Here is a 23590-nt window from a genome sequence, read left to right as displayed (position 1 = left end):
ACAAGTTGCTACAGCTGAAAAAGATTCATACCGATAATAATTCTTCAGACATGTTGACAAAGGTAGTCACAAAATTAAAGTTGGAATTCTGCATTAAGGCTGCTGGGATGGACTCCAGGTAACTTGGAGTCATGATTGGAATTCCTCCCTCATGGATTGGACGGGGAGATTGTTGGTATATGGTCCAGCCCATGATGAATATTCTAGATTATTCTAGTAAGCAAGTGAGGTGGCTGGAGCATGCTAGACAATTCTAGCATGTTATTAAGTTGATAGAAAAAGCTAGAGAGTACTAGCTTCCATTGTTGTAAATGGAAAGATCTAGAAGCTACAATTTTGTGGCTAGTCCAGAATTATCTATGCTAGAGGTTTGAAGAATACACTAGAAACTAGTAGAATACTAAACCCTCACCTATAAATATGGGTGTGATGTTGTAGTAAAGTAACCAATTAAGAACCAAGTGTGAGTAGCAAAGGATCAAGTCCAAAACTAGAGTTCCACTCCAAGAGTGAGAGTGAGAGTGAGAGTGTTCCACTACACATTGTGAGTGAAGTTTAGAGTGATAGAAAGTGTGTGCCATACTTTCTTGTATCCATCAAGCCTTGTCTTTGGCTTGGTAAGACTACTCTTGTTGTACTCATCTTTTTCATATAGTGAAGATTGATCATTGTTTCGTGGACGTAGGCATAAATTGCCGACCCACATAAATTCTTGGTGTCCATTTTCTACTTTACCTTGTGCATTCTCTATCTTGTAGTACCGACATTCCTAACACATCTCATCTCCTCTTCACATCAAAGCTCTTGTGGCTCGTGATGGGCTGTTATTGGCAAAGGAAAGGGGTTTACAAAATGTTATTCTTGAGAGTGATTCACTCCATATTTCATCAACATTGCATTCGGTCTCTCCATGTTCATCTTTCATCAGAACATTGTGGAGGATTTGAAGGCCATGTTACTTGAGATCACTGGAGTTTATGCTACCCACGCTCTTCGCCAATCTAACAAAATTGCTCACCGTTATGCCTGCTATGTCTTCTCGACAACCTGCAAATGTTCCTGGTTTGAAGAACCTCTAGATTTTGTGTGTGGTGTTTTGCTTTCTGAAAAATGTAATTGTTGATGTTGATTGGCTCTGTTAAAACTTGCCCATAATGTTTTGTACATGGTGATGAATTTGTTATGGATTCCCTCTTTAAATGAATCAAATGCCACAACTTTTCTGCGAGATTTATGTAAGTTTATGCCAAAGGTAAGAAGTTTTTTAACGTTAGATCAGAGCGGAGGTTAAAAGAATCAATCTCGACAGTCCATATCTTCGCAGATGGGATTATTAAGTCGAGAATAATCGACGAACGGTCGGAGGATCGCCACAATTTGTTGTCCTTGTTTATTGGTATTCCTGAAAACAACCACTCGTCGGATTTTCTCCGAGATATCGTGATAAGCATCATTATCGCCGGCCGGGACACGACATCATCGGCTCTGAAATGGTTCTCCTGGCTCCTATCGTCCAAACTTTATGTCGAGCATGCCATTTTAAATGAGCTCGAAATGATTCAGGTCCGAAACGGGAAACGTGTCGGCGATATTTATGATTTGGACGAGCTCCGAGACATGCAATATTTGCACACGGCGATTTCGAAGGCGATGTAGCTATACCTTCCCGTACCGGTCGACTCGAAGGCATGTCTAAACGACGTCTGGTCGGACGGTACGGTCGCGGGGAAGGGGTGGTTGGTTACATACCATGCTTACGCGATGGGGCTGATGGAGAGGATATGGGGGAATAACTGCCGCGAGTATTTGCCGGAGCAATGGCTGACAGAGGACGGCACGTGTTAGCAGGAAAGTGTTTTCCGGAACCTGATATTTCATGCTGGGCCAAGGATGTGTCTGGGGAAGGATTTGGCGTATATTCAGATGAAGTCGATTGCGGCATCGGTGATGGAGAGGTTTGTGATCGTCGTACATGATAGGGACACGTGTTCGGAGCATCTGTTGTGATATATATTATTTGTAGCTAATGAGAAGGAGATTTGTAGCTAATGACCGGTGAATCGGTGATTATGTGATGTCGTTTGACTGCACAAAATTAATAAGATCTTAATTCTTCTAAATTTCATATACCATTCCTAAATATGCAAAACTGTTGTGATATATATTATTTGGGAGTTTTAACGAAAAGCTCACGGTACTGTTCATTTTAATGAAAAATCACATTTTTACACTAAAAAGTCAAACCTGATACTATTCACTTTACCATTTATTTTGTCCTTATCGTTAAAACTTACAGTTTTCAAGCCTTTTTCATTAGTTTTCCTTTATTTATAAGACATATGAGATTATGTGAATCACTAATAGATTGTATTTAGAATACTTTATGATTTTCTATGTTTTGATAGTATTAAGGAATCTTAGGTTGGTTATTATAATTTTTTTTAAACAATATGATATTCATCGATAAGTAATAGAATACGTACAATTATTGAGGATAAAGTGCATACAATGGATCTCGATAAAAACCTTAAGACAAGACATGAGAAATAGTACACCAAGAATTCCTCAAGCCGTTCATCTCTCTCTTCCTCTCTTTATTGTACCCCTCAGAGAAAAGAAAGTTTGTAAATTCAGAATTATTAAGAATGAAGAATAAAGACAAGGTTAAAAATAACCAATTAAGTATGTGAAATTCATTTTCCTATCAAACCAGCCCATAAGATAATTACAGTGGCGCACAGTTTTCATAAGCAATAGGGATTTGGAAGTCAAAAGTCAAGAAGTTAAGAAGATAGGCAAATCCAATTCAAATACCCCTTTAAATCGTAAGACACTCACACGTCCCCACAACACCACCTCATCCTCTACGATGCGTTGCGATGCTTCCTCTTGGCTCTGTGGGGGCCATGTGTCCGTCGCAACAACCTTACCAACTACCGCCACCGCCAGCCGCTCCTCCTCCTTTATCTGCAAGGCCACAGGCTCTTGCTGCACCACCGCTCCCAAAGACTCGTCCTCCTCATCATCATCGTCGTCTACTCGTTCGACACTTCGTCCGTGGTACAACCCCGTCAAGGGGAGACAGTTGAGATGCAAAAAGCTGAATCAAGAAAGTTGGTGATCGGTAACATCCACGTGCTTTATAACCCAACCCGAGGGGAAGTAAAATTAGGCCAGGTAAAATTAGGCCAGCACTCCTCCGGTTTGATTTTCTTAAGCCCCAGAGTTCAACCATATAACATTGTCATCATTTACTCTACGTACTTTCAACAGCGACACATTAAGTTGAGTTACTTCCCTACTTAATGAAAGAGTACAAAAAGTTCTTGTCAAATCTGACGTGACTTGCTGATGTTGTCCGCTTGAATAATAATTTTTGGTCACGCGGATACTGATGGACGTGTTGGTGTTGAAAGTTAATTAACTCAATAAATATGTGGATGATAAGTTTACGAACCCTATCACACGTGTCATTTTCAGTCTTTCACTCTCAATAAAAGAGAAAGGAAGCATCAAAGCTTCTATGATAACAATACTTTGATATATTAAAGGAGTTTACAAACTGATTCCTTGTAGATGGAATGGTATTAGACCCCTAAAGCCTTACGGGGAAGACTGACTTGTATGTGCAGAAAAGAAAGAACCACACAAGCAGTTTTTAATAATCAATACAAACAACGACATAACATGCAAAATAAATGAAGATGTTTAATAGTCTTTACACCCTTTAAAACATGGAGTATGATTCTCTCCCCTCATATTCTTATCCATTTCCCTCCATTCCTCTTACATATTGTTTTTTGTCTTATTGTCTTTATAAAAAATCAATATAAAATGTTGACGTGACTAAACCATAACCGTTCAAATAGGAGGGGAGAAAAGAGAAGAGAGATTGAGAGAGGAGAGAATCTTCCTCCTTAAAACACATGCAGTAGCTTTAGACTTTTGCACACGCACACTCTACATTATTTCAGTGGTTGCAACCACATTTTCGGCTAGCTCAAAAGAAGCATTTAATTTTGGTAAGTGTAGGAAGCATGAGTAAAAAAAAAGCTAGCAGCACACAAAATTGAAATAACGTTTTTATTTGAAATTCCAACAGAACGCGATACATCCAACATGCTTTTTGAAATCTGTCTGGTTTTTTTTTACAGCTGAAGATCATGTTATATGACGGAAGAGATGGGGTAATATCGTTTTGTTGGAAGTGATGGGGTAATATCGTTTATTCTCTATATTTCTACATTTACAGCTGAAGATCTGTTCCCTGACACTAATGAACAAGGTCTATATATCGTTTTGTTTCCAGATACATCTTCTCATATCTAGGGCGAAAATCCTCTCAGAGAGATGGGGTAATGCCCCTGTTGTCCTTTGCAGCGATTTCAACAGCACTCCTCAGGTTTGATATTCTTAAGCCCCAGAGTTCATCCATGTAACATTGTCATTATTTACTCTACGTACTTTAACAGTGACAAATTAAGTTGAGTTACTTCCCTACTTATCGAAAGAGTGCAAAAAGTTCTTGTCAAATCTGACGTGACTTGCTGATGTTGTCCGCTTGGATAATAATTTTTGGTCACGCGGATACTGATGGACTTGTTGGTGTTGAAAGTTAACTAACTCAATAAATATATGGGTGATAAGTTTACAAACTCTATTACACATCTCACTTTCATTCTCAATGAAATTGGACAAAAAAGATAAAAGAGAAAGGAAGCAGCAAGCTTCTATGATGACAATACTTTGATATATTAAAGGAGTTTACAAATTGATTCCTTGTAGATAGAATGGGATTAGACCCCTAAAGCCTTATGGGGAAGATTGACTTCTATGCGCAGAAAAGAAAGAACCACATAAGCGGTTTTTAATAAACAATACAAAACAACGACATAACATGCAAAATAAATGAAGAAGTTCAAAAGTCTTTACCCCCTTTAAAACACGGAGTAGGACTCTCTCCCTCTTATTCTCATCCATTTCCTTCATCTCCTTTCACATATTGTTTTTGTCTTATTGTCTCTATAAAAAAATCAATATAAAATGTTGACGTGGCCAAACCGTAACTGTTCAAATAGGAGGAGAGGGAAAGAGAGAGAGATTAGGAGGGGAGAGAATCTTCCTCCTTAAAACACATGCAGTAGCTTTAGACATTTGCACACACACACTCTGCATTACTCCAGTGGTTGCAACCACATTTTTAACTAGCTCAAAAGAAGCATTTAATTTTGGTAAGTGTAGGCAGCATGAGTCAAAAAAATAAAAAAAGCTAGCAGCACACAAACTTGAAATAACGTTTTTATTTGAACTTCCAACAGAACGCGATACATCCAACCTGCTTTTTGAAATCTGTCTGGTTTTTTTTATAGCTGAAGATCATGTTATTTGACAGAAGAGAGTTATCTAGGCAGATAGATTGTCATCATGCTCAAGTCTTAGGTACCAAACAAGAAGTTAGCAGTCCACTTATGTTGATAGACGAGTGTTGAGTAAATGTAGAAACATAGAGAATAAACTGAAAGATGACTTTAAGCTATGACTTGAATTGTTTCCTTAAAGTGTTATTTGCCCTCACTCAAATGAGTTTGCTAAAAAGTTCTTGCGCTGACCTCGTTCAGAGAGGCTTCTTCGGGGATGGCTAGGAGAGGAGGGGGAGGGAGATGGAGGATCCCATTAAAAGGTAACGGGTTGGGGTTTGCTTAGGTTTTGGGGTGGGTAAGAAAGGTGGGTTTAGAGAGCCATTGATTTGGTTTAAAGTTTCAGAGATTTAGGGATAATGGGGTTAAAGGTTTAAAATTTTGAAACGGAACAAGGGATTTTGATCAACTGAGATTGTGTAACGTGGGTCTTCAGAGGGAAGAAGGGTGAGTTGTGGTGATTATCTTAGCAGCCACATCTGGAAAGCAGATCACTATAGAGTATAGAACCACTCTTCAGTCTAGGGAGAAAAGAATTGGGTACAGAGAAGAAAGGGAGAGTTTTTTTGTTTAATTAGTTTTAAGGGTTAAAAACATTAATTAATTAATATTTAATTAATTTTTTTATGTAGTTGGATGGAAAAGTGGGCCTTGCTTTTGCCACATCATCATTTAATAGTCAAATTAACATAAAATTTAACGGAGATCTGACATTGCAACGAATTCATAAGTTGATATATGATATTGCAATGTTTAAAACATAAGGTATGAGATTGTGGTTCGACCCATAGTCGAGGTAAGTTTGTGTAATTTATCCAAAAAAATAACATAAAAGTTAACGGAGGTCTGACATTGCAATGAATTCATAAGACAAGGTCTGACATTGCAATGTTTAAAAGATAAGGTATGAGATTGTGATGCGACCCATAGTTGAGGTAGTTTTGACACGCCCCGACCTTGATATTCCCTGAATACCAGGATAGACACGTGTTGGCCGACACACGAGGGTGACGAAAGCCATTAATTGATACAAAAGCTAAGGATAAGAAGTAAATAAGAGTTAGAAATTTAAAATACAATGAAATAATAATTTAGGAACGTGCTCAGAGTATACAACTAAACCTAATCACTAACAAGAACTAAGATAAAATTTGAATGAATAAAGAAGTGAGTCCATGCTGCTGCGAAAGTGTTTTGACATCGGGATTAGGTGCCTTAATCCTAAGTCCTGAATGGGGACTCAAAACAAAGGTGAGTGGACCAAGTTTATATATAAAATAATAATACAACAGTTATCAAGATACTAATCCCCACAGTTTATATATAATGAAAACTACTAGCATAATAAGTGATGGATTTAAATCAAAATCCTAGCATGCCAAAATATCTCAAAAGTCACATCGCGGAAATCAAAACAGTAAACGTATCATAAATCGTCTTGTAAGCATAGTGTACTGCTAGAAAGATCATCGAATAAATATAACTCCCGGCCCAATGCCTGCTCCGTGGTCTCTGCGCCGGTAGCCAGAGATTCCCAACTCCTGGCCCAATACATGCTCCATGTCCCTCAGCCCGTAGCTAGGGATTATTTCTCCCAACCTAAATGCCAACACCAGATCCTCGCCCCATGCGGCATAGTGTCCTCTAGGTACGCACAAATAGTTACGCCTCTCATAAATAACCACTTCATAGTATAAAGTCATCCACCGTTTATACTATAAAGAGGGGTTTCTAAAACATGTTCTAGCATCCTATCGTCATCCATCAGATAGTCTACGAGATCATGGTTTTTATAGAAAATACGATATATTAAAATATAGCTCAAAATAGGCTAACAATTTATTTCCTCACCAAAACACGAGACGAAATCAATAAATTCAATAAATTCAATAAACAAGCTTGATATAAATCAATTCACAAAATTCGTAGGCATGCTAATCATTTATGAAATTAAACTATAAAATCCTGTAATTTTAGAAGGGGTCTACTCACAGTACTTAGTTGCCAAAAGCTACGCTACTAGCGAAGACGGAAACGTCACAATAATTGCCCCTAAGCACATAAAGAGTCCAATAAATAAAACTATATAATAGCAATTGAATTTGGGAAAACGAACATTGAAAACGGATTCAGAACGTCGAATTACCCTAAGAATGGTCCTAGACGAAAACCCGAAAAGTCAATCCTAAAGTCAACGTTGATCGGGGGTAAACGGTCAAATTAGGTCTAACGGGTTTTAGGCTTGAAATCCGGATTAGGGTTTAGGTTAAATAGGATTAGGATCTATTGGGTTTGAATTAAATAAAATAGGGGATTTGGGATTGGATGGGTTTATGCCCTATTAGGTTTTAGGATTTCTAAGGTTTTGGGTTAAAATGATTTTAGGGTGGAAAATTGGGGTTTGGGCTTTAGCCCAAACACACACACACACATAGGGGTGGGTTCGGTACGGTTACCGTACCAAAACCCTTGTACCAATTATAGTACCAAACTTTCGGTTTGATAAAATCTATTACCATTACCATACCAAACTTTCGGTATACCGAAGTTCGGTATTGCCAAAAGTTCGGTTGGCATGGTATGGCAATGGTAATTGCCATTTTGTTTTGGGACAAAATCTATTTTTGTTTTTTTAACCCAATTCAAGGGCAAACCTTTTTTTTTTTTGGTACCTTTATCTCATACATTATAGATTAAATTCATTATTCACAATTCACACACATAATAATTCAAATGATGCATCAAGATTCATCATGAAAATTAAGCTTACAATCCAAATAGAAGTTACGAACCAAAACAAATAGAAGTTACCAACCAAATAGAAATTAAAGTTTCAAACCAAATTAAAATTAGAAGTTAACAATCCAAATAGAAGTTACGCACTAGTGCCTTCATTATTTTAGGAGTCAATGATACCCTAAAAGGGTCCACAACCCTCCTCCCTAGGCTAAATGCATTTTCACTAGCAACAATAGAAGTGGGGTTACAAAGATATTTTGGCTATTTGTGAAAGAATTAGGAACTCTTTTGTGTTTGATTTCCACAATTTCAAGAGATCAAAGTCACCAACAACAATGCTAATATAAGTAGGGTTTTATTTTCAAATTATTGGAATATTATAAATATGTGTTATATAATTATCTATTATATAATTTATAAATGATATACTATATTGTATTTTCGGTACGGTACGGTACGGTAATACTGTGGTAATGATATCCATTACCAATACCATACCATGAAATTTCGATACGATACAATACCGTACCATTACCGATTGGTACAAAAAATTTGGCACAAAATCGGTATGGCACGGTTGGCAATTCGGTTGGCACTGCAATTTGGCAAAAAAATTCACCCCTACACACACACACACACCTACTGGCGGATGCATTAAGGGGCAAGGGGGGTCAGTTGACCCCCCGAACTTCAGTGAACTTTTATGGACACCTTAGGTGTTGACCCTCCGAACTTCGGTGAATGTCCATAGATGACTTGGGTGCTGCCCCTTTAAAGGTTAAAGTTGCCTTCATATATGCCCTTCAACTGCTTGCATTTTAGAGAGGTGTTGCCCATTTACAGTCTAGTTATAATATTATTTACATGTGGCTTGTTTATTGGTTATGATTACAATTGTTGGCAAAAAAAAAAAGAACCAAGTAAAAAACTATCCAAAAATGCAAAGTAAATTAAATGGTCATCTCAAAGAATAACAAAGCATCATCATTCTTGGACAAACATATTAATGGGATGCAATGATATCAAACATTTTTAGTATGTTCAAGATAAGTGTGTTTCTTTGTTAAGCATTCATATGGGAGCAGCCTTGGAATGTGTTAGTTACCCACGCAAATGAGGCATTAACATGTGTGCAGTATGTCTTTCCAAATGATTTTAGGCCTACCAAGACTCGATGAAATGACGATATGCATGCTATTTCTATTAAAAACAAATTTGCGCGCTGCGCGCACTATTCTTACTGACCCCCTAATATTATTTCCTGGATCCGCCACTGCACACACCTAAACACACACACACACCACAAAGGCCCTAAGGCCTTACTAAAAACAAACAGGACTTTTAAGCCCTTTAAAATAACCAGCCCAAGGCCATTTTAAATAAGGCCCGAAGCCTTTAGGGGTTTTAAAAACAAAAAGAACAAATTTTAAAAACTAAAGGGGGCTGAGGTTTAACGGGCTTAAAGCCCAAGGGGAAGGGAAAGGTCGGATGGCCTGGTGTCGAGGAAGAAGAAGGCCGAAGCTGCTATAGCTCCGGTCACCTGAAAACTAAAGCTTCAAGCATCGATCTAAGTACAACCATGAAGAACAAGGAGAGAGGAAGAGATTTCTACCTTCCAAACACCGAAACTCGGTCGGAGGTGACCGGAAAAAGCCTCCAAAGTCCACGGGTTAGCCGGAAAACGGGTGTGCTCAACCCAAAACGTTTCTGAAGCACAACCTACGTAAAAATGGAAGGATCTAGTTCATAAAACACATCCAAGCATCAAGCTAACCACGAGAAGGAAAGATTCGACTTACCTAACGAAAAAAGAGAGAGAGAGTTCACCGGAGCTTTGCTCCATGCCGTCGAACTCGCCGATAGGGGGTCCTGGGCTTACTACGAGCCTCTCCTGAAGGTGCTAAGGTTCTAGTGAGTCCAGGGGGAGAGAGATGCGAGAGGTTGAGAGAGAGAGATATACACGGGAGAGCTAAGAGGGAGAAAGCTACAGGAAAAAGATAAAGAAGAGAGAGGTCACGGGAGTGAGGGACAGAAAGAGGGAAAAAGTAAGAGGGTTAGATGACTACCACGTGGCAGTTGGGGGGTGGAAATAACAAATAGTGTAATTATTTGGGGGTGGTTGTAACAATCTACCCCCCTTAAAACAATTTCGTCCTCGAAATTTCAAATAACATGCTACACTGAAATTACTCGAAAATAGGAAGAAGAAGAATAATATACATATATGTAATGAAAAGATTAGGTAAGAGCGGTTGCACAAAAGGGAAAATGCCACACCGTCGCGATCGGTTGCAATGATTCCATCTTTCGTGCCTCCTTACTCATACTTTCTTTCCTCATCAGTGTAATAGTAGAAACATACTTTAATAAGATATAAAGTCGAAAACACAAAATAATTTAAGGCCAGATAAAGTCAAAATAGATATGTACTAACATATAGATCAAAAACTCGAATCAACTAAACTTAAAACTGAAAACGGAAATACTTCCCCAAAACATTTGTAACTTCAAAAATACAAATAACTAAAGTAAAGGAAGTTAAAATACTTATACTGAAAACCAAAACTGAAGAATGAGAGTGGGTCTTGTCCAAGAATTCGAAACGTCTCGCACTTCGAGAACAGATGTGTCTTTGGGTCGAGTCCTAAGAATAACAATTCTGAATCTGCATCAGCTGCTGTAGACGAATCTTCTCGCCCACTTGCTTAACGAACCCAACAAATAAGCTATCGATATACCGGTCGGCCGCCCGTGATATCGATCACACATTTGTTGTCTCGATAAGCAAGCAGTAATTTCCTGAAGATGAATAATTTCACACGTCATAAATTCGATCCTTCGAATACAAGCTCGCATAACTCCTCTAACAACCAATGTTGCATATAACAACGTTCATACCATGTCGCAAAAGTTCCATACCCCATACTGAACAAAACAGAAACTGTTGTCGCAAAACTCTATCCAGCACCAAGCATCCTATCCTCCTCAGTTCCTCCAAATGTGACCAGCAACTCCAAAATTTTGTCAACAAGGAACTCACTTGATAACCGTACCTTGAGATACCGATGTGATACCTATGAATTATAGTAAGATGGTGATACAATATGCTGACCTTCTATACTAAAACCTTCAACCAACTTTTACTAAAAGACCGCTCGAACCTCACGCCCACGTGTTGGTGAGAGGTAGTGGAAAGCTGCGTTGAGACGAACACATCACATCATCAAAAAGGTCTACCAGAGTAAGATATGATGGTTATGAATTGTAGTAAGATAATGAACGGTGACCATTCAATTCAACATGAAGATAGTGATGCAATCTGCTGATCACCTGCACTACAATCTTCATTAATCCCTTACCAAAAGACGGCACAAACGTCACAAACAACCCTTTCACCCACTGACATGAAGGAGGAAGAACCAATATTGGCTAAGGCTTGGCAATTGCGAAGAACACCCAATCTCGAATTTTTTGTACAAGACTCCAACAAAGGCCCTGAAGACTCCAACATTGCAAGCTCAAACCTAAAGTTAGAGTTAGAGGAGCCTCTATCACTAGGACTTCCAAACTCTGACATCTACAACAAATAGAAATAAACTCTATCACCACATGAAAGATCGAAACGTAAGAAAGTTCCTAGGGCGTGGAGAAAAGCTCAATCAGTTCATTATGTTCTCAACCAAATACATGAACACTCAAACAATTCAACAAGAATGAAAGTATGTGATCTAGTGGAGAAGACTACCAACCTGAAGATGGTGTAAAGCAATGTTGAAATCACTCTCAACTATAGGAGCACTCTATCTCCAAAAATCACTACAAAATGAGCAAATGAAGACAATGAAAAGAGTGGAAACTTCTCATTCTTATAGGGTTCAACATGGCCAAAGAAATTCAAAATTCAAAATTCAAACCATAAGAAAACCCCACATGGAAAGTCTTCAAACTTCCTCACAAGCTAGGGAGTTTTCAAATTTCAAACTTGCAGCACCCTCTCTCCCCCTCCAAAAAAAAAAAAGGAGAAGGTGAACACATTAGCTTCATCAATTTATGGTGCCAACAAGAGCTTCATCAAAGGAGTTCAACCACAATTCTCAAAAGCTTCACACACTCTTGATCAAGACAATGTGAAGCAAAACCAATCTATGGTGCCAACAAGAGCTTCATCAATGGAGGGCAACCACAATTCTCAAAAACTTCACACACTCTTGATCAAGACAGTGTGAAGCAAAACCAATTTATGGTGCCAACAAGAGCTTCATCAAAGGAGTTTAACCACAATTCTCAAAAGCTTCACACACCATTGATCAAAACAGTGTGAAGCAAAACCAATTTATGGTGCCAACAAGAGCTTCATCAATGGAGGGCAACTACAATTCTCAAAAGCTTCACACACTCTTGATCAAGACAGTGTGAAGCAAAACCAATTTATGGTGCCAACAAGAGCTTTATCAAAGGAGTTTAACCACAATTCTCAAAAGCATCACACACTCTTGATCAAGACAGTGTGAAGCAAAACCAATTTATGTTGCCAACAAAAGCTTCGTCAATGAAGGGCAACTACAACTCTAAGAAAGCTTCACATACTCTTGATCAAGACTGTTCGAAGCAAATTCAATTTATATGGTTCATCCAAACCTTCGACCACTACAAAGTGTGGCTTGCATCACAATCTCTTGCTCAACAGTGTGGAAGCAAAATTTGTATATGTTGTCTCTCCCACATTTTCAAATTTCTAATTTTCCCAAAAAAAAAAAGGAAATTGGCAAATTCAACAAAGCTTCATCAATGGAGGACAACTACAAATTCTCAAAAGCTTCACACTATCTTAATCAAGATAGTATGAAGCAAAATCAATTCATGGTACCCTACAAAGCTTCAACACAAAAGCTTCACCCACAAAAGCTTCACCTACAAAGCTTCAACTCCAAAGCTTCACCTACAAAGCTTCAACACAAAAGCTTCATCAATGGAGGACAACTACAAATTCTCAAAAGCTTCACACTATCTTGATCAAGATAGTGTGAAGCAAATTCAATTTATGGTACCCAACAAAAGCTTCAACTCCAAAGCTTCACCTACAAAGCTTCAACTCTAAAGCTTCACCTACAAAAGCTTCAACACAAAAGCTTCACCCATAAAAGCTTTACCCACAAAAACTTGACCTACAAAAGCTTCAACATAAAAGCTTCACCTACAAAGCTTTAACTCCAAAGCTTCACCTACAAAGCTTCAACACAAAAGCTTCACCTACAAAAGCTTCACCTATAAAAGCTTCACCAACAAAAGCTTCACCCACAAAAGCTTCACCAACCACAAAAGCTTCACTCACAAAAGTTTCACCCACCACAAAAGCTTCACCTACAAAAGCTTCACCTACAAAAGCTTCACCCACAAAAGCTTCACTCATAAAAACTTCACCAACAAAAGCTTCACCCACCACAAAAGTTTCACCTACAAAGTTTTAACACAAAAGCTTCACCTACAAAAGCTTCACACTATCTTGATCAAGATAGTGTGAAGCAAAATTAATTCATGGTACCCAACAAAGCTTCAACCTCAAAGCTTCACCTACAAAGCTTCAACACCAAAGCTTTACCAACAAAGCTTAAAATATATATATATATATATATATATATATATATTCGAAAATTCGAAAAAAAAAATCGAAGAAAAAAAAAATTGCCTAGGCCTCCTCTTTTTTGGGCCTAACAACTTTCATAATAAATATATATGAAGGAGGGCTACCACTTAGAAAGGAAATACCTCATTCGTCAACTTCCTCGACCGGAGACTAGGGGCACTCCTACCATATGCTATTGCACCTTTATATTCGGAAGTCTCACGACCATTCAGTGACTTGGATTTTTCAAATCTTCAACCGAGAAGTTTTCCTCACTTGGGAAAGTAAGGGAGCACTACCTCAATATACATGCTTCACTCACAAAGCTTCAACATACAAGCTTCAACAAAAGAAAAAATTCAAAGAACTTAGTGAAGAAGGCCTTGGTGTATTTAACACAATACGTTGAAATGAAGCAAAGCTTGTTTATTGATATCTCCGATAAGTTACAAATATGTACATATACATAAATCATAATAAACAAACAAGAATGAGTCTTCACAAAGGTTGCTCAGGAGAAGTCCCAGCAGTCGGCAGAGCCCCAGAAAGAGGAGGCACCAGAGGGTGATCATTCGGAGCCTCAGTACTAGGCAGAACCCGAGAAAGATAAGGCACCGAAGGTTGATCATTTGGAGCTTCATTACGCGGTACAGCCCTAGAAGACGAAGGCAATAAATGTCTTTGGAACAAACCCACAAACCTCTGATGATCAAGTAAAATCTGACCATCAGATTCCTGCAACTGGTCGAGCTTCCTCTTCATCTTTGTAGCATAGTCATGTGTAAGTCTGTGCAACTGTTTATTCTCATGCTTGAGCCCTCTGATCTCTTGTTTGAGACTTATCACTTTAGCCACCAATGATTCAACTTGGCAGGTTCGAGCAAATAGGCGTTGGGCAATATTAGACACAGAACCTGCACATTGAACACTGAGAGCCAGAGAATCCTTAATAGCCAACTCATCAGATTGTTTGGAAAGTAGTCTGTTATCTTTGGGAGTGAGAAGGTTTCTGGCCACCACCGCAGCGGTCATATCATTCTTCATCACAGAGTCCCCAACGGTAAGATGACCAGTAAGGGATAAGAATGATGGACGCCATATATTGTCTTGAGAAAGCATGGCTGCCTCTTCACCAAAGTTCAAGTCAAAACGACAGTCGGATGGGCCAAACTTTCTCAGAAATGATGAAGGAGAAATGAGGTGCAATAAATTTCTGAAGTACAAAAATAAGGGGAAAATTCCTGCAAGCAATAACTCTCTGAATGTACTTCTTGCACACAATTGGTGCCCCTATAAAAGAAAAGGCAATAAGGTCGTTGGTTCAAAAATCAAAGAGACATCACTCTCTGAATTTCGAGAAGCAGATTTTCCTGAGTAAAATATGTTGACAATCCCCACACGCAACATTAGCTCATCGGGTACCACATATAACTTTGCCAAAGATCTCTGACAAAGTTTATACACATAAATTTTGAAGGTCCAGCTACCCTACCATTACCCACAAGGGTAAAGAAACAGCATCACTGCTTAATAACTGGAAATTCCCTACATGTGTCAACCTCCGTGCTCCGTGGCAAGGCAGACTAGCAAAAATGCCCAACCTTTACTCACATCGAGAAAACACTCCTAACAGGATTACTTGCTCAAAAATCGAAGAGGCACCGCTCCCCGAATCTCGAGAGCCAGACTCACAACATGATTGTTTTCTCAAAAATCGAAGAGGTACCGCTCTCCGAATCTCGAGAGCTAGACTCCTAACATGATTGTTTTCTCAAAAATCGAAGAGGCACCGCTCTCCGAATCTCTAAAGTCAGACTCCCAACAAGATTGTTTTCTCAAAAATCAAAGAGGCACCGTTATCCGAATCTCGAAAGCCAGGTCCTCGACATGATTGCTTGTTTGAAAATTGAAGAGGCACCGCTCTCTGAACTTCGAGACCAAAATTTCCTTGGATAAAACTTATCTGCAATCTTCACACGCAACATCAGCTTTCCAAATACCATAAACCACTTTTTCAAAGTGCTCTGACAAAGTTAAAACAGTTGAATCTTGCAGCTCCCACTACATTGTTATGACCGAGAAAGGTAAAGGAACAACGTTACTACTTGCTGTTGGGACAATTCCTATATATGTCAACCTTCATCCTCCACAACTAGGCAAACCTGCAAATAAAAAAATGCTCAACTTTTCTTCACATCTGAGAGGGCACTCTCAGCAGAATCTCTCGAAATACTCAGCTTATTTTCCCCCCGATAATACCTCTGCAAACAAGCCACACCAGAGCAAGAATATCTCATATCATCAGGGTTAAAAGCAAGAGTATCTCATATCATGCTTTTTCCCTGTTTTTTCCTTTGGCCTTGTTCTTACCTGCAAGACAAGGAGAAAAAGAGCAATCAGTCAGCACTTGGAATCAAGCTTCCAGTCAGGAATTGACTACCTGGAACTCATTGCCTGATTACTTACCTGGCATTGCTCTTGAGTACTCATCTTCAACATCTTATGCTTCCAGAAAAGATACCACATCTGCCTGATGAACAGATAGGGTAAGTGAGATGGATACAAGGAAGCATGTGGAGACAAGCACAACAGAACACGTGCTAATTCATCCACTACTTTGTCAACAGCAAAAGTATCCCATATCATCAGGGTCGAACGTACTCTAGATTTGATGGACTTGTTTTGACCCTCAAATTCTTGAGTCGGCCTTATACTTTGGAAGAAACCAAAAAACCCTCCAGACCAGTTCAAGAATAAGCATATGGAAAGTTACTTTTTCAAAAGTAAAAGTATCTCATATCATATCTTCTCCTTTTTTTTCTTCTCTTTATCCTTCTAGCTGCCTGTAAGATAGGGAGAATGGGAACAATCAGCCGGAACTCAAAATCAAACTTCTGATCTGGGACTGATTGCTTGGAACTCTGACTGTTTACCTTGTCTGTCACCTTTTTCGGCAAATCTCCTAGCTCGGCGACTTGGGGGACTCATACTACATGATTTGTATTGTGCTTGACCAAGTCTGAAACTACAAGTAAGCTTCAAGTCAAATTGATACATTACCTTGTGCATCTCTACCGGTTAAATATACCACCCCTGGATGGAGGAAAAGTACTTCCCGAGAAGATGCCACATCTACCTGTGAGACAGATAAGACAAGTGAAGACGATATCACACTTCGGTATTTAGAAGTTTCATGATTACTCAGCGGCTTGGATCTTGCAAGTCCCCAACTGAGGAGCTTCCCTCACTCGGGAACTTAGGGAAGCACTATTTGTACCATACTTGACCAATCCCGAAACTACCGAGCACCGGTCAACGTTATACCGTCAAGGACCCAGAAGAGTTTCTCTCCAACCAGGAGGCCAATCACAGCGCAACATGTGTCGACATCAGAAGCCAATCATAGCGCGACACGTGTCAACATCGGAAGCCAATCATAACACGACATATGTCAATGTCAGAACAAAGCTAGAAACTCTCTTCTATAAAAGGAGATCATTCTCCCACAATATTTCCTAATGGCATTTGTACTAGTACTCACTAAAGGAGAGCTTGAACCTATGTACTTGTGTAAACCTTTCACAATTAATGAAAACTCCTGTACTCCGTGGACGTAGCCAATCTGGGTGAACCACGCACATCTTGTGTTTGCTTCCCTGTCTCTATCCATTTGCATATTTATCCATACTAGTGACCGGAGCAATTTAGCGAATGTCATAAACTTAACACTTTTTGTTGTACCAAAGTCCTCACTGATTTTGTGCATTAACAACCGTAATCTTCAACCGCTCAGTAAAAATCCGCGGTGTAATAACCGTCAACCTTGCCAACGTCGAGCACATGTTGAAAACCAACTTCGAGAACTACCCAAAAGGCGAAAGGTTCATATCCCTCCTCGAAGACTTTCTCGACGGCAGAATTTTCAACTCCGACGGCGAGCTCTTGAAGGTCTAGAGGAAGACCGCCAGCTACGCCTTCAACATGAAATCGCTTAGGAACTTCGTTATGGAAAGTGTTAGGGTTGAGATTGAGTTGAGGTTAATTCCGTCTTTGGACACAACCCCCGAAACATGATGTTGTTTAGACTTGCAAGATGTTTTGGAGCGCTTTGCTTTCGACAACGTTTGTAAGTTGGCTTTTAATGTAGACCTAAATTGTCTCGGAAGTGGAGCTGGTGGAAAATCTGAGTCCACCGATTTCGATTCCAATCCCAATCTGGATCAGTTCATGCAGGCATTTGAAGAAGCAGCCACACTTATCTCTGGGAGATTTTTGTATGCGTTTCAGTTTATGCTAAAGATTAAGACGTTTTTCAATGTTGGATCAGAGCGAAGGTTAAAAAAATCAATCTCGACCGTCCATAGCTTCGCGGGTAAGATTATAAAGTCAAGAATTAGCGACGAACGGTCAAATAATCGTTATGATTTGTTGTCCTTGTTTATTGGTATTCCCAAAAACACCAACTCGCCGAATTTTCTCAGAGACATCGTGATAAGCATCATTCTCGCCAGCCGAGACTCGACATCATCGGCTCTGACGTGGTTCTTCTGGCTCCTGTCGTCCAGGCCGCACGTGGAGCGTGCCATTTTAAAGGAGCTAGAAATGATTCGGGTATGAAACGGGAAACGTATCGACGATGTTTATGATTTGGACGAGCTCTGAGAAATGCACTCCTTGCAAGTGGTAATTTCAGAGGCAATGCGGCTGTAACTTCCCGTACCGGTCGACACGAAGGCGTGTCTAAACAACGATGTCTTGCCAGACGGGACAGCCGTGGGGAAGGGGTGGTTCGTGACATACCATGCTTACGCGATATGGCGGATGGAGAGGATATGAGGGACTAACTGCCGCGAGTATTTGCTGAAGCGGTGGCTGACAGAGGACGGCACGTGTCGGCAGGAGAGTGTTTTCCGGTATCCGATATTTCATGTCGGGCCAAGGATGTGTCTGGGGAAGGATTTGGCGTATATTCAGATTAAGTAGATTGCGGCATCGGTGATGGAGAGGTTTGTGATCAACGTACAGGATAGGGATACGTGTCCTGAGCATCTGATGTCCTTGACTCTCATGATGAAAGGTGGATTACCCGTAAGTGTGAGGAGGAGATTTTTAGCTGATGACCGGTGATTATGTGATGTTATGTAAATTACTAGTAGATTGTACTTAGGATATTAGAAGATTCTATTCGATTATGATTTTATTAATTGGAAGGCAAGAGACCCTTTTCTGTTTACTATAATTAATGGCACAAAGCATGAAAAATAATACACAGAGAATTCCTTAAGCCGTTAATACCTCTCTTTCTCTCTTTGCCACACCCCTCAGAAAAAATAGGCCACAACACATTGCTAGCACTCTCCTATTGGTGCTCTAATTAAAGAACTAAATCCTGTTCACAAGATTCATTGCAATCCAGAATTATTAAGAATGAAGAGTAAAATCAAGGTTAAAAAATAAACAGAAATTAAGTGTGTGAAGTTCATTTTCCCAATAAAACCAGCCTATAAGATAATTACAGTGGCGCCAAAGTTTTCATAAGCAACAGGAATTTGGAAGTAAAAAAGTCAACAATTTGAGAAGATATATATTATATAGGCAAATCCAATTCAAATCCCTCAGAAATCGTAAGACACTCACAGTCACACGTCCTCATCACCATCGTCGTCTACTCGTTCCGACACTAGTAGTCCGTGGTAGAACCCTGTCGAGGGGAGACAGTTCAGTCCAGCCTATAATATATTGCATCTAGTCATTTCAAATCTTCTAACTTTTGTAGTGCATTTTGAAGAAGTTTAATATAAGTTCTGTATAACTTTAAAATCTCTCGTCTAAACGCAGCATAAATTTCTACTTTATTTACCTCACGTCAAACTCAGAGTCACGACTAGGAGTTGTTTTCTCTATGGTTGGCTTGTCTAACACCCCACCACCTGTGCCAAGCCTGGTGCTCGATGCTGTCATCAAGATGCTCCGATTTGGACTTTGTCTATGAAAATAATGTTTATCACCTGCTACATGATCAATAATAAAACCTTGAGTTAACCAACAACCCAAGCATGTTTACTCAGAAACATAGGAATGTAAAAGAGAAAAACTTATCTATGGCAGTGATACCACATCGATTGTTGATACTTCAAGTCAGTCATGCACTATCACATATTTTAACTTTCACATATGACAATATGTGATTGACTTGAGATATCATCTCTGCAACACCATGTGCATGGAAGTTTTCTTAATGTTAAAGAGTTCAAAATTTAGAGGACAACTCAACTTGCACAAAACCTACATATTGTTCCTAAGAAAATGCATAAAAGATTTTTAGGAATCAAATTTTATTATGCTACGTATTATGCATGATTACTTGAGATTTTGTCACCGGCGCATGAAAAGTTTCTCAATTTTAAGAGTTGAAAAATTAGAGTACAAAAAATACAAAATTTGTGCCAGAGAAAATGCATAAAATAGTTTTAACCATCTCCACAAATGGATAAACTGAAATTTTGCTCAAATTTGGAAGAGCTCAGAAACAAAAAGTACCTGATTTGTTGAGATTGAATCCATGGTTTGGCGAAAGATGGATTCGACCGCAGATGGCAACCATGAGCCTCTCTCTCCTCTCTCACACACACACACACACACTCTCTCTCTCTCTCTAAAAGTCAGAGTGTTTGTGCCACAAAAGACTGGAAGTTGAGATGTGTGGCATATACATGTTGTGTGGTCCGTGACCACTGCGGCACTGCCTTCGATTTTCTGATGGTGTTAATTAACGACACGTCGTATGAGAAACATTCTGTGGAAAATATCCGGTTCTGGACTTTGTGTGGCACTGAGTCTCTGCCACTATATTTTAATTTTTAACAGCATATATATCCGCTCGATCGTCTCACTCCGGCACTAACAATATTTGCAGATAGCCATGGAGCTCTTCTCCCTGCAATCTTTCCTCCTCCTCCTTCTCTCCCTCTCCTTCTACATCTACCACCACTTCTTCGCTTCGTCGAAGACGTACAAACACACCGGCTTCAAAAGCTACCTGATTCTCGGAACCCTACCGGAATTCCTAAAAAACCGCCACCGGTTCCTCGATTGGACAACCGAAATCCTCACCAGCTGCCCCACCAGCACCGCCATCATCAGCCGCCCGGTAAAAATCCGCGGCATCATCACCGCCAACCCTGCCAACGTCGAGCACATGCTGAAAACCAACTTCGAGAACTACCCGAAAGGGGAAAGGTTCATATCTCTTATCCAAGACTTTCTCGGCGGCGGAATCTTCAACTCCGACGGCGAGCTCTGGAAGGTTCAGAGGAAGACCGCCAGCTACGCCTTCAACACGAAATCGCTCCGGAACTTCGTTATGGAAAACGTTAGGGTTGAGATTGAGTCGAGGTTAATTCCGTCTCTGGACACAGCCGCCGAAACAGGACGCCGTTTGGACTTGCAAGATGTTTTGGAGCGCTTTGCTTTCGACAACGTTTGCAAATTGGCTTTTAATGTGGACCCGAATTGTCTCGGAAGCGGCGGCGGCGGAAAATCTGAGTCCACGGACTTCGATTCCAATCCCAATCCGGATCGGTTCATGCAGGCATTTGAAGAAGCGGCCACACTTATCTCTGGGAGATTTTTGTACGCGTTTCAGTTTATTCAAAAGATAAAGACGTTTTTGAACGTTGGATCAGAGCGGAGGTTAAAAGAATCAATCTCGACAGTCCATAACTTCGCGGATAAGATAATAAAGTCGAGAATTAGCAACGAACTGTCGGAGGATCGTCACGATTTGTTGTCCTTGTTTATTGGTATTCCCGAAAACAACTCGCCGGATTTTCTCCGAGATATCGTGATAAGCATCATTCTCGCCGGCCGAGACACGACATCATCGGCTCTGACGTGGTTCTTCTGGCTCCTGTCGTCCAGACCGCACGTGGAGCACGCCATTTTAAAGGAGCTGGAAATGATTCGGGTACGAAACGGGAAACGTATCGGCGATGTTTATGATTTGGACGAGCTCCGAGACATGCACTATTTGCACGCGGCGATTTCAGAGGCGATGCGGCTGTACCCTCCCGTACCGGTCGACACGAAGGCGTGTCTAAACGATGATGTCTTGCCGGACGGGACAGCCGTGGGGAAGGGGTGGTTCGTGACGTACCATGCTTACGCGATGGGGCGGATGGAGAAGATATGGGGGACTACCTGCCACGAGTATTTGCCGGAGCGGTGGCTGACCGAGGACGGCACATGTCGGCAGGAGAGTGCTTTCCGGTATCCGATATTTCATGCTGGGCCAAGGATGTGTCTGGGGAAGGATTTGGCGTATATTCAGATGAAGTCGATTGCGGCATCGGTGATGGAGAGGTTTGTGATCGGCGTACAGGATAGGGATACGTGTCCTAAGCATCTGTTGTCCTTGACTCTCAGGATGAAAGGTGGGCTGCCCGTGAGTGTGAGGAGAAGGAGATTTGTAGCTGATGACCGGTGATTAAGTGTGTGAAGTTCATTTTCCTAATAAAACCAGCGTATAAGATAATTACAGTGGCGCCAAAGTTTTCATAAGCAACAGGAATTTTGAAGTCAAACAATTTGAGAAGATAGGTAAATCCAATTCAAATCCCTCAGAAATCGTAAGACACTCACAGTCACACGTCCTCAGCAACCCTGTCAAGGGGAGACAGTTCAGTCCTGTTCCGCTGGGCGTCGTACGCCATTGGATCCAAGCGCAAATTCAACCACTTGTATATGTTATAACTTCTTTCTACCATTAGAAATTACTTACTACTTGCATGTTTTTATGTACGAAACTGAATATTTAAGTAAAAGAATTCTCTACATATAGTGTTCAGTTTCCTCGCACATCGATAGAGTATCATTGCAAACAAAAAATTATCAATGACATATTGTTCGCGATAAGGATATCGACATATGCATAATAACGGAACAATATAATATATGTATATATATACACACACACACAATGTATAATAATATGTGTATGCATGTTAGGGCTCGTTTACCTTTTGCTCATATATAACCGAAGAGTTTTTTATTAGAAACATTTTAGAAACGTTTATGGATGGTTTTGGTAATTTTTCTCATTGTAAGTTTTGAGTACATCTCTCCATGTTCATCTTTCATCGGGAACATTGTGGAGGATTCGAAGGCCATGTTACTTGAGATCACTGGAGCTTATGCGACCCACGCTCGTTGCCAATCCAACTCAAGGTTGCTCACCGTCGTGCCTGCTACATCCTCTCGACCACCTACAAATGTTTCTGGTTTGAAGAACCCCCAGATTTTGTGTGACATTTTGCTTTCTGACAAATGTAATTGTTGATGTTGATTGGCTCTATTAAAACTTGCCCCAACGTTTTGTACTTGGTGATGAATATTATGGATTCTCTCTTTAAATGAATCAAATGCCGTAGCTTTTCAAAAAGAAAAATAAAAAACACGCTTCTTGAAATGCATCGGGAAGTTGTGTCATGAAGAAGCTGTTTTTTCAAAGGGTAATGTTAGGGAGATCAATATTTTAAACTAAATTTGCAAATTAAATGATGTATCAAAGAACGGCTTCTTGCAGTTTAAGGTTGGTCCGAGAGAGCTACATTATTGGGATATCGAATAATTTAATAGGCAATTTAAACTAAATAAATAACATACACATGTTAACTCAATATATCTAGTTGGTTGTAACCGATAATACGACAAGGAACAAGAATTATGAGATTAACTTTCTTGAATTATTAGCCACATAAATGTTGCTTTGTTGGATCATTCTCATGCTCGGGAACTTTTTATTCATAATTGA

The 23590-nt window shown here is 39.9% G+C and overlaps 1 protein-coding gene, 1 long non-coding RNA gene and 1 pseudogene across 3 annotated transcripts; 2 read left to right on the top strand and 1 right to left on the bottom strand.

Moving 5' to 3' along the window:
* Nucleotides 1-17553: 17553 nt before the first annotated feature.
* Nucleotides 17554-19022, top strand: LOC103455588 (cytochrome P450 CYP94D108-like; annotated as a pseudogene).
* A 221-nt stretch (nt 19023-19243) lies between these two features.
* LOC103455483 (uncharacterized) lies at nt 19244-20506 on the bottom strand. Of its 2 annotated transcripts, none has more exons than XR_011575719.1 (3): nt 20320-20506; nt 19631-19790; nt 19244-19524 (listed from the first exon to the last, which is right to left on the bottom strand). It is a non-coding gene; the product is annotated as an uncharacterized lncRNA (long non-coding RNA). The 2 variants fall into 2 exon arrangements; XR_011575718.1 differs by having other exon boundaries at nt 19244-19508; nt 19640-19790.
* LOC103455482 (cytochrome P450 CYP94D108-like) lies at nt 20502-22611 on the top strand. The gene has a single exon (XM_008395070.4). The coding sequence runs from the start codon at nt 20702-20704 to the stop codon at nt 22262-22264; it is 1563 nt and encodes a 520-aa protein (XP_008393292.2). The 5' UTR covers nt 20502-20701; the 3' UTR covers nt 22265-22611.
* Nucleotides 22612-23590: the final 979 nt, after the last annotated feature.

This window comes from Malus domestica, chromosome 14, assembly GCF_042453785.1.
Source record: "Malus domestica chromosome 14, GDT2T_hap1".
Classification (NCBI taxonomy): domain Eukaryota; kingdom Viridiplantae; phylum Streptophyta; class Magnoliopsida; order Rosales; family Rosaceae; genus Malus; species Malus domestica.
Note: the sequence above shows the minus strand (reverse complement) of the source record. Positions and strands in the feature narration are given on the sequence as shown.